The 14,115-nt window shown below is 46.8% G+C and overlaps 2 protein-coding genes across 2 annotated transcripts in view; both read right to left on the minus strand.

Moving 5' to 3' along the window:
* The window catches only part of LOC140419082 (uncharacterized), an 81,677-nt gene extending 67,832 nt beyond the window's left edge, over window positions 1-13,845 (minus strand). Inside the window, exon 1 of the mRNA XM_072502836.1 lies at window positions 13,758-13,845. The gene's annotated coding sequence lies outside the window, so the exon portion shown is untranslated. The remainder of the gene's footprint in view (window positions 1-13,757) is intronic.
* The window catches only part of LOC140417810 (uncharacterized), a 37,632-nt gene that overhangs the window by 18,312 nt on the left and 5,205 nt on the right, over window positions 1-14,115 (minus strand). Inside the window, exon 3 of the mRNA XM_072501265.1 lies at window positions 9,558-10,238. Coding sequence (XP_072357366.1) covers window positions 9,558-10,238 — 681 coding nt within the window. The remainder of the gene's footprint in view (window positions 1-9,557; window positions 10,239-14,115) is intronic.

A 14,115-nucleotide genomic window follows, 5' to 3' on the forward strand; every position in this document is an offset into this window, starting at 1 on the left:
AGTGTGCACCATGGCGCATGCGTGGTCGCCATCTTTGTCGGGGGCAACGTTTTGATGAGTGGGAGGAGCTTGTTACCCATTGTTCAGAATGCAGACAACTTGTCCATCAAACTGTTATCACCCTTTGAGTCCCAATGTCTGAATGATGGGGCGGTGGATTGATGGAAAGAAAGGGAAATACATCCTGCTCTCCTGATCCCAATACCTGATGGTCTCAAGATCTGTGGTTCTGTCCACCCATGGCAAAAACTCAAGACCCTGAGTAGACGTCATCCTCAAATGAAGGACTGCTGATGACGACGAAGGGCAAAGTATAAGCGGGGAGAGCGCAGTACAGTGGTTAGCACTGGGACTACGGCGCTGAGGACCCGGGTTTGAATCTTGGCCCTGGGTCACTGTCCGTGTGGAGTTTGCAAATTATCCCCGTGTCTGCGTGGGTTTTACCCCCATGTGCAAGGTAGGTGGATTGACCATGCTAAATTGTCCCTTAATTGGAAAAAATGAATTGGGTACTCTAAAGTTATTTTTAATAACTTTATTTTAAAAAAATTATTGGATAATCAGCCTGAGCCTGTGGCAGCTCTCACCATCTGGAACGGTCACAATGCCCGGGTGATTAACAGCGGCTCCGGACCAATAGGAAGAGGAGTGGCAGGCTGGAGGACTGACCGAGCGCAGCTGGTCCAACCAATCAGAGTGAATGAAGGGCGGGGCCGGGCTATGATGAAAGCATGCGCAGTATCAGTAATTGCTCCATAAATTGCCTTAATTGGAAATAAATAAATACATAAATAAATAATTGGATACTCTAAAAAAAAATTAAAGTGCAGAGGGGAGCAGGAGAAGGGAAGGTTGGGAATTTCTATCCTAGACTGGCAGTCATAGAATCCCGACAGTGCAGAAGGAGGCCATTCAGCCCATCAAGTCTGCACAGATCCTCTGAAAGAACACCCTACCTAAGCCCCCGCCCTGTTCCCGTAACGCCACCTAACAAACATATCTTTGGACATAAGGTGCAATTTAACACGGCCAATCCACCTTTGGACTGTGGGAGGAAACTGGAGCACCCCGAAGAAATCAACACAAACACAGGCAGACAGTGACCCACACAGACAGTGACCCAAAAGATCGAAATTGAATCCAAGTCCCTGGTGCTGTAAGGCAGCAGTGTCAATCGCTGTGCCACCGTGCTGCCCCACACAATGATGGATTTGGGAAACTCCTTTTACAGGAAGTTAGAAAGGGAGAATTTACACAAGACAAACCCAAACCACAAATTTATTTTCTGAATTCCATTTTTGGATTGACATTGATACCTTTTGTAAATTTCATTTTCAGGGTATTAGAAGAGGATTTACAGACAGGAACCTTGAGCAAACTCTTACATCACAATGTGACAGCTTCACTTGATTCATCAGGAAGTGAACATTATCGTCCTTTGAACGCAAGTGTTTGCATTTCAGGTCATTACCATTCGCTGTGTTTACACACTCACTCACACACACACACACATACATACACTCCCTCGCTGTCTCTGCCTCTCTTTCCCAAATGCTCTCTGTCCCACACACACTCTGTCTCTCCCGCACCCTCTCTCTTGCACCCTCTCTCTCTGTCTCTCGCACCCTCTCTCTCACTCACACCCTCTCTCTCGCACCATCTCTCTCACACACACTCTCCCTCTCTCCTCCCATAGAGGTGAACCAGTTGTTTTTTATGACAACCCAGCAGTTTTCATGGTCACTTTTTCCCAGTGCCGGCCCCACAAATGTCCAGATTCATTCAGCTCAATTTCACAACCTGCCTTTGTGTTTTTGTGGGTTCTCTCTCACTCCCTATTTTCTGTTTTGAATCAATTTTGCAGAGTATTAGAAGTGAAGGAACTTCAGTCAGGAAATTCAAACTGAACATCACATCAAGATCTACACTCACCAAAACGTTTGTAACATAAATATCATGGGAGTTTGAAGATGGAAGGAAGATACACCGTTCACAGAGGGGAGAAACCGTACACGTGTTCTGTGTGTGGACAAGGCTTCAGTCGATCATCTGGCCTTTCGAAACATAAATGCAGTCACACCGGGGAAAAACCATGGGAATGTGGGGATTGTGGGAACGGATTTGATTGTCCGTCCAAGTTGAAAATCCATCAGCGCATTCACACTGGGGAGAGACCATTCACCTGCTTCGAGTGCGGGAAAGGATTCATACACACATACCACTTGCAGACACACCAACACATTCATGCTGGGGAGAGGCCATTCACCTGTTCGCAGTGTGGGAAAAGATTTGCTCATTCCGCCAATCTGCTGAGACACCAGCGAGTTCACACTGGGGAGAGACCATTTAAATGTCCAGACTGTGAGAAGTGTTATAAGAGTTCTGGGGAAGTGATATCTCATCAACGTGTTCACACCGAGGAGGCCGTTCAGGTGCTCTCACTGTGGGACTGGGTTCAGACGATCATCTGACCTCTCTGTACATCAGCGAGTTCACACTGGGGAGAGACCATTTAAATGTCCAGACTGTGAGAAGTGTTGTAAAAGTTCTGGGGAACTGATATCTCATCACCGTGTTCACACTGACGAGAGACCGTTCAGGTGCTCTCACTGTGGAAGTGGATTCAGGCGATCATCTGACCTCACTGTACACCAGCGAGTTCACACTGCTCGGAGTGTGGGAGGGGATTCACTCAGTTATCCAATCTGCTGATGCACGAGCAAGTTCACAAGTAACTTCAGTGATTGGAGCTCGCTGTTAATCACATCCTGGACTGGAACATGTTCATTGGGGGGTCAGTTGCTGCTGATGTTCATAAACTCTAATACAGTTACAAAGAATTAAATTCTGAATAAAAATAAAGTCAAATCAGTTTGTGTTAAACAAAGCGTGTGGTGTCTTTTTAATATCGCTAACACAAGTTAGTTCCTTTTGAAGGTCTCTTTCTCCCCGTGTCCTCCATCCTCACCTCCAATAACAAGTGTGAGGAGCTCTCACAGCTTCTTTGTCACTAAGATTGAGACAATCTGATCAGCTACCTCTGCTGCTTTCCTCCACTAACCTACCGGACAAAACTGTCTCTAAAGCCCATTTTTGTTGAAGTTCTGAACTTACATCTTTCTCTATTTTCTCTCCCGTCAGAACTCCCCTTGTCCATGAGACCCCCCTTCTGCTCCATTGATAATTCCCATAAACCGCTGACATCCCAACTTCTCCATGTGAGCCGATATAGTGAAGAGCTCTCTATCTCTGCTGGTACTGTCTCTTTCAGTGTTAAATCCACTGTCATCACGCATCCCAAAAAAACACTTGTCCCTCCCAGCTTTGCAAACTACTTCTCCATCTCCAAACTCCCTTTCCTCTCCACAGTCCTTGTACTCAGTTTCTCCGAAGGATCTATCCTTAGCCCCTCCTATTTCTCTACAAGCTGCCACGAGGTGACATGAAATAAAAATCACTTATTGTCACAAGTAGGCTTCAATTGAAGTTACTGTGAAAAGCCCCTAGTCGCCACATTCCAGCGCCTGTTCGGGGAGGCTGGTACAGGAATTGAACCATGCTGCTGGCCTGCCTTGGTCTGCTTTAAAAGCCAGCTATTTAGCCCTGTGCTAAACCAGCCCTAAAACATCATCCAAAAGCACTGTGTTAGTTTTCACATGCACACTGACAACACACAGCTCTACCTCCCCGCCATCCCTCTCCATTCCTCAAACCCCATTTATCCAGGCGAATCACTGAACAACGCAAACACCACATTCACTCTATGCTAATTTACTCATGGTGCAGGTATTCATTTGGAACACATTTGTGATCATTTTTAAATTGAGGTCAGGGCTGCTCGTGCGCCATCAGCAGAATCTATTAAAGGAGATGATTACGATTAAAATGCAGATGGAGAGAAAGACGTGGCGGGGGGAAACAGCTAAATCTAAGAGAAAAGAAAAGTGAACCACAGGAGAAGGGAGGAGAGTGAAGGGACAGGGAATAATAGAGGGGAATCAGAGAGGGTGGGGGGTGGGGGGAGGCGAGGGAATGAAAGCCGGAAGGAGAGCATGGGAAACGACAACAAGCTCAGCAAATACAGTAACAGAGAGCAAGAGAAGACTGGCCGAATGGCGGAAGCAGAGGTGAACGCGCAACAACAGCGGCAGTGAAAACCGTCCAGGAGAAGCAAGTAAAAACACCAACACCAGATCAATTCTTGTATTGCTTCTCTGTATTGGACAGAACTACTGTAATTGTTTCTCCGGCACCCAAATGTATATGCACCTCCCCAGTTTCCCAGTCCCCCCCACCCCACAATCAGGTGCCTACTTATTTGTCAAACGTAAGATTGCGAACTGTACAGAGTTGCTGTTCTTGTGCCAGTGTACAATATCCTACCAGTTTTTTCCTTTTAAAAAAAATATATATATTTCAATCTGTGTACATAACTGTAAATATACTATGTTCAAAAACCCAATAAAAAACATTTATTAAAAAAAAGATTAAAATGGGAATTTCGAACCCAGAGATAGAGAAACTTTTCAGGGAATCAAAAGATTTGGGGAGGATGGTGGGAAGTTGGAGATTAAACCAAGATCAGCCATGATCACAGTGAATGTTGAAGCAGCTCAATGGGCTTTATGGTATACTCCTGCTCCTATTTCATATATTTGTATAGAGGCCAGGATCCTGTGTAGGCCCAGACCGGATGGTAGGTTCCCATCCGTGAAGGAAATTCCTGACCAGGTAGATTTTTATGACAATCCAGCAATTTTCATGGTCACTTTTTCCCAGTGCCGGCCCCACAAATGACCAGATTCATTCAGCTCAATTTCACAACCTGCCTTTGTGTTTTTGTGGGTTCTCTCTCACTCCCTATTTTCTGCTTTCAATCCGTTTCACAGGGTGTGCGAAGGGGAGGATTTGCAGTTGGGAAACTGAAACCAGACATCACATCAGGATCTGAATATCATCGGATTTTTAACATGCAAGAAAATAGCAATGCTGGCAGTGCGGAGAAATGTGGGGACTGTGAGGAGGGATTCAGATCCCTGTCGGAGCTGGAAGCCCATCCGCCCAGTCACACTGGGGAGAGACTGGTCACCTGTCCAGAGTCTGGGAAGGGATTCACCTGATCATCCAACCTGCTGAGACACCAGCGGGTTCATAGTGGGGAGACGCCATTCACCTGCCCAGAGTGTGGGAAGGGATTCACTCGATCATCAGGGCTGCAACACCAGCGGGTTCACACTAGGGAGAGGCCATTCACCTGCTCCACGTGTGGAAAGGGATTTACTGATTCTTCCACTCTGTTGAAACACCAGCAGGTTCACACGGACGAGAGACCTTTTAAATGTGTAGACTGTGAGAGGTGCTATAAAAGTTCCCTCAACCTAAAGCGTCATCAGCGAGCTCACACTGATGAGAGACCGTTCAGGTGCTCAGACTGTGGAACTGGGATCAGGCAGTCATCTGAACTCATTGTACACCAGCGAATTCACACTGGAGAGAGGCCGTTCACCTGCACCGAATGTGGGAAGGGATTCACTCGATCATCAGGGCTGCTACACCAGCGAGTTCACACCGGGGAGAGGCCATTCACCTGCTCCAAGTGTGGAAAGGGATTCAGCGATTCTTCCACCCTGCTGAAACACCTGCAGGTTCACACTGAAGCGAGACCATTTCAATGCACTGACTGTGGGAAGTGCTATTAAAGTCCTGTGGACCTGATGCGCTAATGTCTCAAATTTCCTTTTTGGCTGTGCCCTTAACAGTAAATAAACTCCAGCTCAGTTATAGGGGTTAATATTCCAGGTAAAAGTTAAATAAATCAGCATTGCGTGAAACAACGTGCATCAAGTATTTCGAAATATTTCGAACAAAAGTTCTTCCTTTTGAAATGTTCTCCCCCCTCTCCCTGTTTCATCCATCCTCACCTCCGACAACAAGTATGTGGAGTTCATGGGGTTCCTTTGTCACTGAGATTGAGACAATCTGATCAGCTGCCTCTGCTGCTTCCCTCCCTCCCACTAACCCGCCAGGCCAAACTGTCTAAAGTTCTTCCTCGTCTGAGCCCTGAACCCGGATCTTTCTCCAGTTTCTCTCCAATCTTCTGTCTCCCTCCGAGCTTATATTGTCCACAAGCCCCAACTTCTGTTCCCTTGACTCCATTCTCACAAAACAGTTGACCATCCAACCTCGCTATGTTAGTTGATATGTTTCCAGTTCTCTCTCATTTGGTCCTGTCCTTCTCACTTTAATGCAACATCATCACCCATCCTAAACAGAACACTTGACCCCACCAGCTTTACAAATTTCCAAGACATTTAGGGCAGCACGGCAGCATAGTGGTTAGTACAATTGCTTCACAGCTCTAGGGTCCCAGGTTCGATTCCCGGCTTGGGTCAATGTCTGTGCGGAGTCTTCACGTTCTCCCCATGTGTGCGTGTGTTTCCTCCGGGTGCTCCGGTTTCCTTCCACAGTCCAAAGATGTGCAGGTTAGGTGGATTGGCTATGCTAAGTTGCCCTTAGTGTCCAAAATTGCCCTTAGTGTTGGGTGGGGTTACTGGGTTATGGGGATAGGGTGGGGGTGTTGGCTTGGGTAGGGTGCTCTTTCCAAGAGCCGGTGCAGACTCGATGGGCCGAATGGCCTCCTTCTGCACTATAAATTCTATGATCCCCAATCTCCCTTTCCTCTCCAAATCCCTTGTACTTGGTGTTCCCGAAGGATCTATCCTCAGCCCCTCATATTTCTCGTGAGGTGACATCATCCGTGACAACACAAAACAACTGTGTTAGTTTTCACATGTACACTGACAACACACAGCTCTACCTCACCCCCATCCCTCTCCATTCCTCCACTGTTACTAAATTATCAAACTGCTTATCCCACATCCAGTACTGGATGAGCAGGAATTTCCTCCAATTAAAAATTGGGAAGACCAAAGCCATTGACTTCAATCACCACTACAAATTCCGTTCCCTAACCCCCGAGTCCATCCCTCTCCCTGAGAACTGTCTGAGGCTGAACCACGCTCTGCACAATCTCCGTGTCAGATCTGACCCCAAGATGAGTTTCGGACCCCATATCCACACCATCACTGATACCAGATATTTCAATCTCCATAATGTTACCAGGGTCCTCCTCACCCCAGCTCATTCGCTGCTCTTATTTTGTGTAATAACCTTTGATGTGGCACCTTGGGAAATACCTTCTGGAAATCCAGATAAAGCACATCTACAGGTTCCCCTTTATTGACATCCCTTGTTACTTCCTCAGAGAACCTTGATGAATTAGTCAATCACGATTGATTCCCTGAACCCCATTTTCAAACACTGTCAAAAGAAAAATCAAATCTCCTCTACCCCTCTGGCTCCTTTGCCAATTACCTTAGAGGGACTCACTTTCTGTTAAAGAGCTTGTCAACCCATTTCACCCATTTTTCCTAAAGTGAATAAATTTAATCAAGACAAGTTCAACCAATTCAAATATTTTCCTGTTAAAAGTTTATTGATGAAACAGAACATGGTTAAAAAAACTAACAGAAAATTACTTGAGGGTCAAAGACAACCAGAGTAACAGGATGTTCACAATGTTCTGGGTCCCAAATGGTTTCCCTTCGGCTCCTCTGTACCCTGCTCCCATGACTCCCTGCTTTCGACACAGGGGCACTGAACCCTGGGGGTCACATCACCGTCAGCCCCGGTCACCCCCCCCCCACCCGATTGGTTGGAGGTGCAGTTCCCAGTCAGTCCTCCAGCACCTTCCCGTCTCTATTAGCGACGCCCATGGCAGTTCCCCAACTGGGGCACAGGCCCCGTTATTCTCAGCTAAATTCAGCCCTCAGCTCCATCACCTGGCTGTCACTGACACGAGCAATAGAGACAGAAAGGTGGCCGAGGGTCAAATAGGAAGACATAACTTGTGGATTAGGACCCCCATAAAGGTCAGCAACTTCTTAGAAAAAATCAAATTCCCAGTCAACAAATTAAAGGATCACACGACGGGACTTCAAGTTTTATGACTTTTAATGCAACAAAAAAACAAACTAGAAGCTACTTTAACTCGGAAACCTACACATAAACTATAAACTAGAACTTTGCCCTTTATACAATCTAAAATCACACTCCACGATTATAGTTAATCTGTCCTGGAAGTTGAAACTTAATTGTCTCAGAACCTGTCCAAAGTGATGATTCATTCCCGAGGATTTACTTCAGTTCTTCAACCAAGACACTGAGAAACAAAGGGAGAATAGAATAGAATGTGAACTAGCAAAATACATAAAAATGGACTGTTAAAGCTTCTATGGCTACGTAAAAAGGAAATGTTTGGCTCAGACAAAATTTTGTCCGTTCCGGATAGAGTCAGGAGAATTTAGAATGAGGAATAGAGATCTCTACAGCCACCTCGTTCAACACTCTGGGATGTAGATCATCAGCTTTGGGGGATTTATTGACTTTCAACCCCATTAATTTTTCCAGTGCTACTTTTTCACCAATACTAATCTCTGCCAGTCCCTTGGTTCTCTGGTGTTTTGGGGACAATTTCTGTATCTTCCTCGGTGAAGACAGACACACATTGTTCAGTTTCTCTGCCATTACCTTACTCCCCATTGTAAACTCTCCTGTCTCTGCCTGGAATGGACCCACATTGGTCTTTGCTAATCTTTTCCTTTTCACATTCCTGCAGAAGTTTTTCCAGTCGGTTTTTATGTTTCTCGCCAGTTTGCTCTCATCAGTTTCTTGGTCCTCCTTTGCTGAATTCTAATGGATCTCATGGAATCTTTAACTTTTCTTGTCAGCCACGGTTCCATCACTTTTCCTTTGGATTTTTGTTCCTGAAAGGAACCTATATTTGTTGTATACATGTGAAATTAAACTTGTTCAACCACAGAGGACCATAGGCTGCTCTCCCCTTTGACAGAGAGAGCTGACTGGAGGTGATTTAACCCGAGGGTCAGCACACCTCAGGCGAGGGGCCTGGTTGAGAAGGCAGGGCCTTCATGAATAAACGCAGCCTGTACAGGAGTCGAATCCACTCTGTTGGCCTTGGTCTGCATCACAAACCAGTCGTCCAGTCAACTGAGCTAACCGACCCCTGATAAATATGTAATAATTCCTTAAATATTAGGTATTCCCTGTACCAATCAGTTTCCCAGTCCACCTCAGACAACTTGCCCCTCATACCCTGATAGTTTTCTTCTGTGAGGAACGCCCAGATAAATTAAACAAAAGAACCATGTAACCACCAGGGCCCATTTCCATGGCAACATGGCACACTTTTGTGGGGGTTGCAAACAGAAATGGGAACAAGTATCTTCAAACTTCCAAACACCCTTTCACTCTGTGATCCTTGTGTAATTTGAAGCCAGGTATTAGTAACAAGGGTCAAAGAGCATCTGTCCACTGGAGGCAAAGTGGTGAGACCGGTCAGTCCAGCAGAAAGAAACCCTCCGACCATCCCCACTGACCACCTGTCAGAATGAACAAAATGCAGTCCTGGGTGTAGAGCAGAAACAATAACAGGAGAATCCAACCCCTGTAATCAATTGTGAAATTGTTGGCGTCACAGCAGGTGTAGTAAAACATGCAATCCCGTCTCACATTGAGAGGTGGACGGCGTCTCCCCAGTGTGAACTCGCTGGTGTGTCCGCAGGTGAGATAACTGAGTAAATCCTTTCCCACACTGAGAGCAGGTGAATGGTCTCTCCCCAGTGTGAACTCGCTGGTGCCTCCGCAGGTTGGATACTTCAGCAAATCCTTTCCCACATTGTGAGCAGATGAACGGCCTCTCTCCAGTGTGAACTCGCTGGTGTGACTGCAGGGTGGATAATCGAATAAATCCTTTCCCACACTCCGAGCAGGTGAATGGCCTCTCCCCAGTGTGAACTCGCTGGTGTCTCCGCAGGTGAAATAATTGAGTAAATCCCTTCGCACATTGGGAGCAGGTGAATGACCTCACCCCAGTGTGAACTCGCTGATGTGTCTGCAGGGTGGATAACCGAGTAAATCCCTTCCCACACTGAGAGCAGGGGAACGGCCTCTCCCCAGTGTGAACTCGCTGATGTGTCTGCAGACTGGAGAACTGAGTAAATCCTTTCCCACACTTTGAGCAGGTGAATGGCCTCTCCCCAGTGTGACTGCGTTGATGAATCTCCAGCTGAGATGGGACTCTGAATCCCTTCCCACAATCCCCACATTTCCACGGTTTCTCCATGTTTTGGGTCTCCTCACATCTCTCCAGATTGGATGATCAGTCGAAGCCTTGTCCACAACACGGGTATGGTCTCTCCCCACTCTGAATGTTGTGATGTTTTTCAGGCTGTGTAACTGGTTAAAGCTCTTTCCACAGTCAGTTCACTGGAACTCTCTCACTCGGGTGTGTGTTGTGTGGGTCTCGGTGCTTTCTCAGTCACACTGATGGTTGAAATGTTTAGCTGACAGTTCGGGGAAACATTTTTCCTTCTAGATTGAAAGGCCGATGATATTCAGGTTCCAAGGAAGGGAGTGACTGTAAGATCGAGACGTGACGTTTGAGATTTCTGTCTGTAATTCCTCCTTGTCCAATATCCTGTAAAAACAATTTACAAAATTCATCACTGTCAGTACAGGATAGAAACTCAGAACAGACAATGCCAGTTTCTATGTCACATTTTTTCCTCTCTCTTATTCCCTGAGAGCTGTAAATCTCCATCCCACACACTGCCTCCATTCTTACTCTGCTGTATCTAATATTGACCCTCCTAATTCTCCTGAAGGTGCTGATGCAGGCTGATTGACAGATCCAAGCTCCCAGCTTCCTGTCCAGGAGATCATAACAAATATGAGCTGCAGTTGGCCATTCGGCCCATCGAACCTGAACCGTTCAATGGGATCATTGGCCGATCTACCTCAGCACCGTTTTCCCCACACTATCCCCCATATCCCCCGACGTCTTCAATATCTAGAAACCTAGCAATCTGTGTCTTGAAAATACTTGACGACTGAAGCTCCAGAATCCTCTGGGGTAGAGAATTCCAAAGCTTCACCACATCCTCGAATAAAGAAATCCCTTTCATCTCAGCTTTCTCCCCATTTTCCTGCCAGTTCCCCATAACCCTGGGAAGGGGGGGGGGGGGGTAGAATGTGACACTGGCATGGGAGTAGCTGGTTTTCTGCAGGTCCTGGTGCCACTCACCTATAATCTGTCACTTATCCTGATCGCCCAGCACTCATCTACCTAATCCTTGAATTCATATTTGTTAACCACTGGCGGGTGAAAGCAGAACTAGGGGGCATAGCCTCAAAATAAGGGGAAGTAGATTTAGGACTGAGTTTAGGAGGAACTTCCTCACCCAAAGGGTTGTGAATCTATGGAATTCCTTGCCCAGTGAAGCAGTAGAGGCTCCTTCATTAAATGTTTTTAAGATAAAGATAGATAGTTTTTTTGAAGAATAAAGGGATTAAGGGTTATGGTTTTCGGGCCGGAAAGTGGAGCTGATTCCACAAAAGATCAGCCATGGTCTCATTGATTGGTGGAGCAGGCTCGAGGGGCCAGATGGCCTACTCCTGCTCCTAGTTCTTATGTTCTTAACATGTCCTGGAAGACTTCAGGGTTCGGTCTGGTAGGATTATGCCAGAAAAAGTGAAGAAATGCACCAATAAAACAGCGGAGGTGGATTCAGCGGAAATGGAGTCGCCTTTTCAACATGGCGGCCTGACACTCGGGAGGTCTCTCGACCCCGCGCTCTCCGGGGCTCTCTGGGAGGCGGCGAAAATAATGACTGCCGATATTATCCGTGTTATTGACCAGGGGCGGAGTGTGCTGACTCAATATCTATGAGCTCATGAGGCCCAGCTGCAAAACGCCATGAGAGGCTCGATGATCCGGAGGAGAGGATCTGGAATGTTCAGCAAGATGCCTCCACAACGGGGGCAAGAATTCAATCCTTTGAAAACAAGCCGAGTGGCTGGCGGATGTCCTGGAGGTCTTGGAGAACTGAGGGTCGGAGAAAGAACATCCGAGTCGTCGGCCTGTCAGAAGATGTGGAGGGTAAGGCTCCCGTTAATTTTTCAAGGACCGGAAGCCATGTTTTCTCAAGCTGGATGTGAAGCCTGGGTGTTCCAAATTAGAAAGGGTGCATTGTATCTCTGAGGCTGAGGGACAGTTTTCATCCCAGGCCTGTAATCATTCACTTCCACAACTGGAAAGATCGCCAGAAGGTCCTGGAGATGGGTACGGTGAGGTGGCATCTGGCCCCAGGAGGGAGGGTGGATTCAGGACTTTCGAAAGCAACACAAACAAAGCGCTGAGGCATCGATGAAGTTCAAAGGCAGGTCAAGCCAGTGGGGAGTGAATTACGTCAGGCTTTATCCTGAGACCCGAAAAATGGTATCCAACAACTCCGTCAAGCCTTTCAATAATCCAACTATTGCCTTGGCCTTCATTAAATCCATGAAGAGCCAGGATCCGAAGGGATGGTTTGCAGCTCGGATTAACTCAGGTTCTAATCCGGACTCTTTCCCTGTCATGGTATTCTTTTTTTTTTTAATTTAGTGGACCCATTTCATTTTTTTTCCAATTAAGGAGCAATTTAGTGTGGCCAATCCACCTAGCCTGCACATTTTTGGGTTGTGGAGGCAAAACCCACGCAAACACGGGGAGAATGTGCAAACTCCACACGGACAATGACCCAGAGCAGGATCGAACCTGGGACCTCGGCGCCGTGAGGCTGCAGGGCTAACCCACTGCGTCACCGTGCTGCCCCTGTCTAGGTATTATTGTCTGAATTTCAGAATCACAGAAATACCCATAGGGACAGGAGTAGGCCATTCAGCCCCTCGAGTCTGTCCTGCCATTTAGTGAGATCATGGCCTATCTGTGACCTAACTCCATATCTCTGAATATCTTTGCTTAACAAAATACCTCAGATTTAATCTTAACAACTGATCCAGCTTCACGTGCTGTTTGTGGGAGAGAGTTCCAAACCTCTATCACCCTGTTTGAAGAAGTTCTTCCCAACATCTCTACTGAACTGTCTAGCCCTAAATTTTAGACTGTGATCCCTCCTTTTAGAACCTCCAACCAGTGGAAATAGTTAATCTTTATCTACCCTGTCTTTCTCTGTTAATATCTTAAATACTTCAATCAGATCACACCTTAACCTTCTAAATTCTAGCAAAAACAGGCCTAATTTGAGATTAAAACTTTGGGTCAGAGCCGCTGCAATCTCTCCCTCGCCTCCCACAGCATCCTGGGACACAATTCATCCAGACCTAGTAATCTAATAATCTTATGGGTGGCATGGTAGCACAGTGGTTAGCACTGTTGCTTCACAGCACCAAGGACCTGGGTTTGATTCCCGGCTTCGGAGTCTGCACGTTCTCCCCGTGCCTGCATGGGTTTCCTACAGGTGTTCCGGTTTCCTCCCACAAGTCCCGAAAGTTGAGCTTGTTAGGCGAATTGGACATTCTGAATTCTTTCTCTATGTACCCGAACATGCTCTGGAGTGTGGCGACTAGGGGATTTTCACAGTAACTTCATTGCAGTGTTAATGTAAGCCTACTTGTGACAATAATAAAGATTATTATGAATGGGTCAAAGGGCCTCTATTTGTGCTGTAAAGAGAGGGAATGAATGAGAAGGAATTGACAGAGAAAGTGCCAAAGCCCCAACATTCACCAGCTCTGAGGACACACCTTAGCTCCCTTTCCAATCTGAAAGCAGCCTGAGCTGGATTTACATTCCCCTTAATTGATCATTGCTGGGTGATAATCCTGTACTTCCTCACCTCACACCACTGTGACAGCACCTTCACTACACAGACTGCAGCAACTGACCAAACATCACCTTCCCAGTTATTCCTGAAGGCACCGCCTTCCCAACCTGGCCCCTTGCCTGAGGTGCGGTGATCCTCAGGTCACATCACCGCCGGTCAGCTCTCTCCCGGGACCAGGCCCTGATTCACAGCCGCCATCTTGGGGAAGCAGAGCGCATGCGCTGGCGTCTTGGTGATGCAACAGCGAGTGGGCGGGACCTGAAGGTTTCTGTTCCCAGCCGGGTCCTAGTGCCCGGCGAAGATAAACAAAGACAATAGTTTTTCACCCACTCCGGATGAAGCTGATATTTGTCGCCTGGAGGTATCTCTG

Source organism: Scyliorhinus torazame, chromosome 5 (assembly GCF_047496885.1).
Source record: "Scyliorhinus torazame isolate Kashiwa2021f chromosome 5, sScyTor2.1, whole genome shotgun sequence".
NCBI classification, from domain to species: domain Eukaryota; kingdom Metazoa; phylum Chordata; class Chondrichthyes; order Carcharhiniformes; family Scyliorhinidae; genus Scyliorhinus; species Scyliorhinus torazame.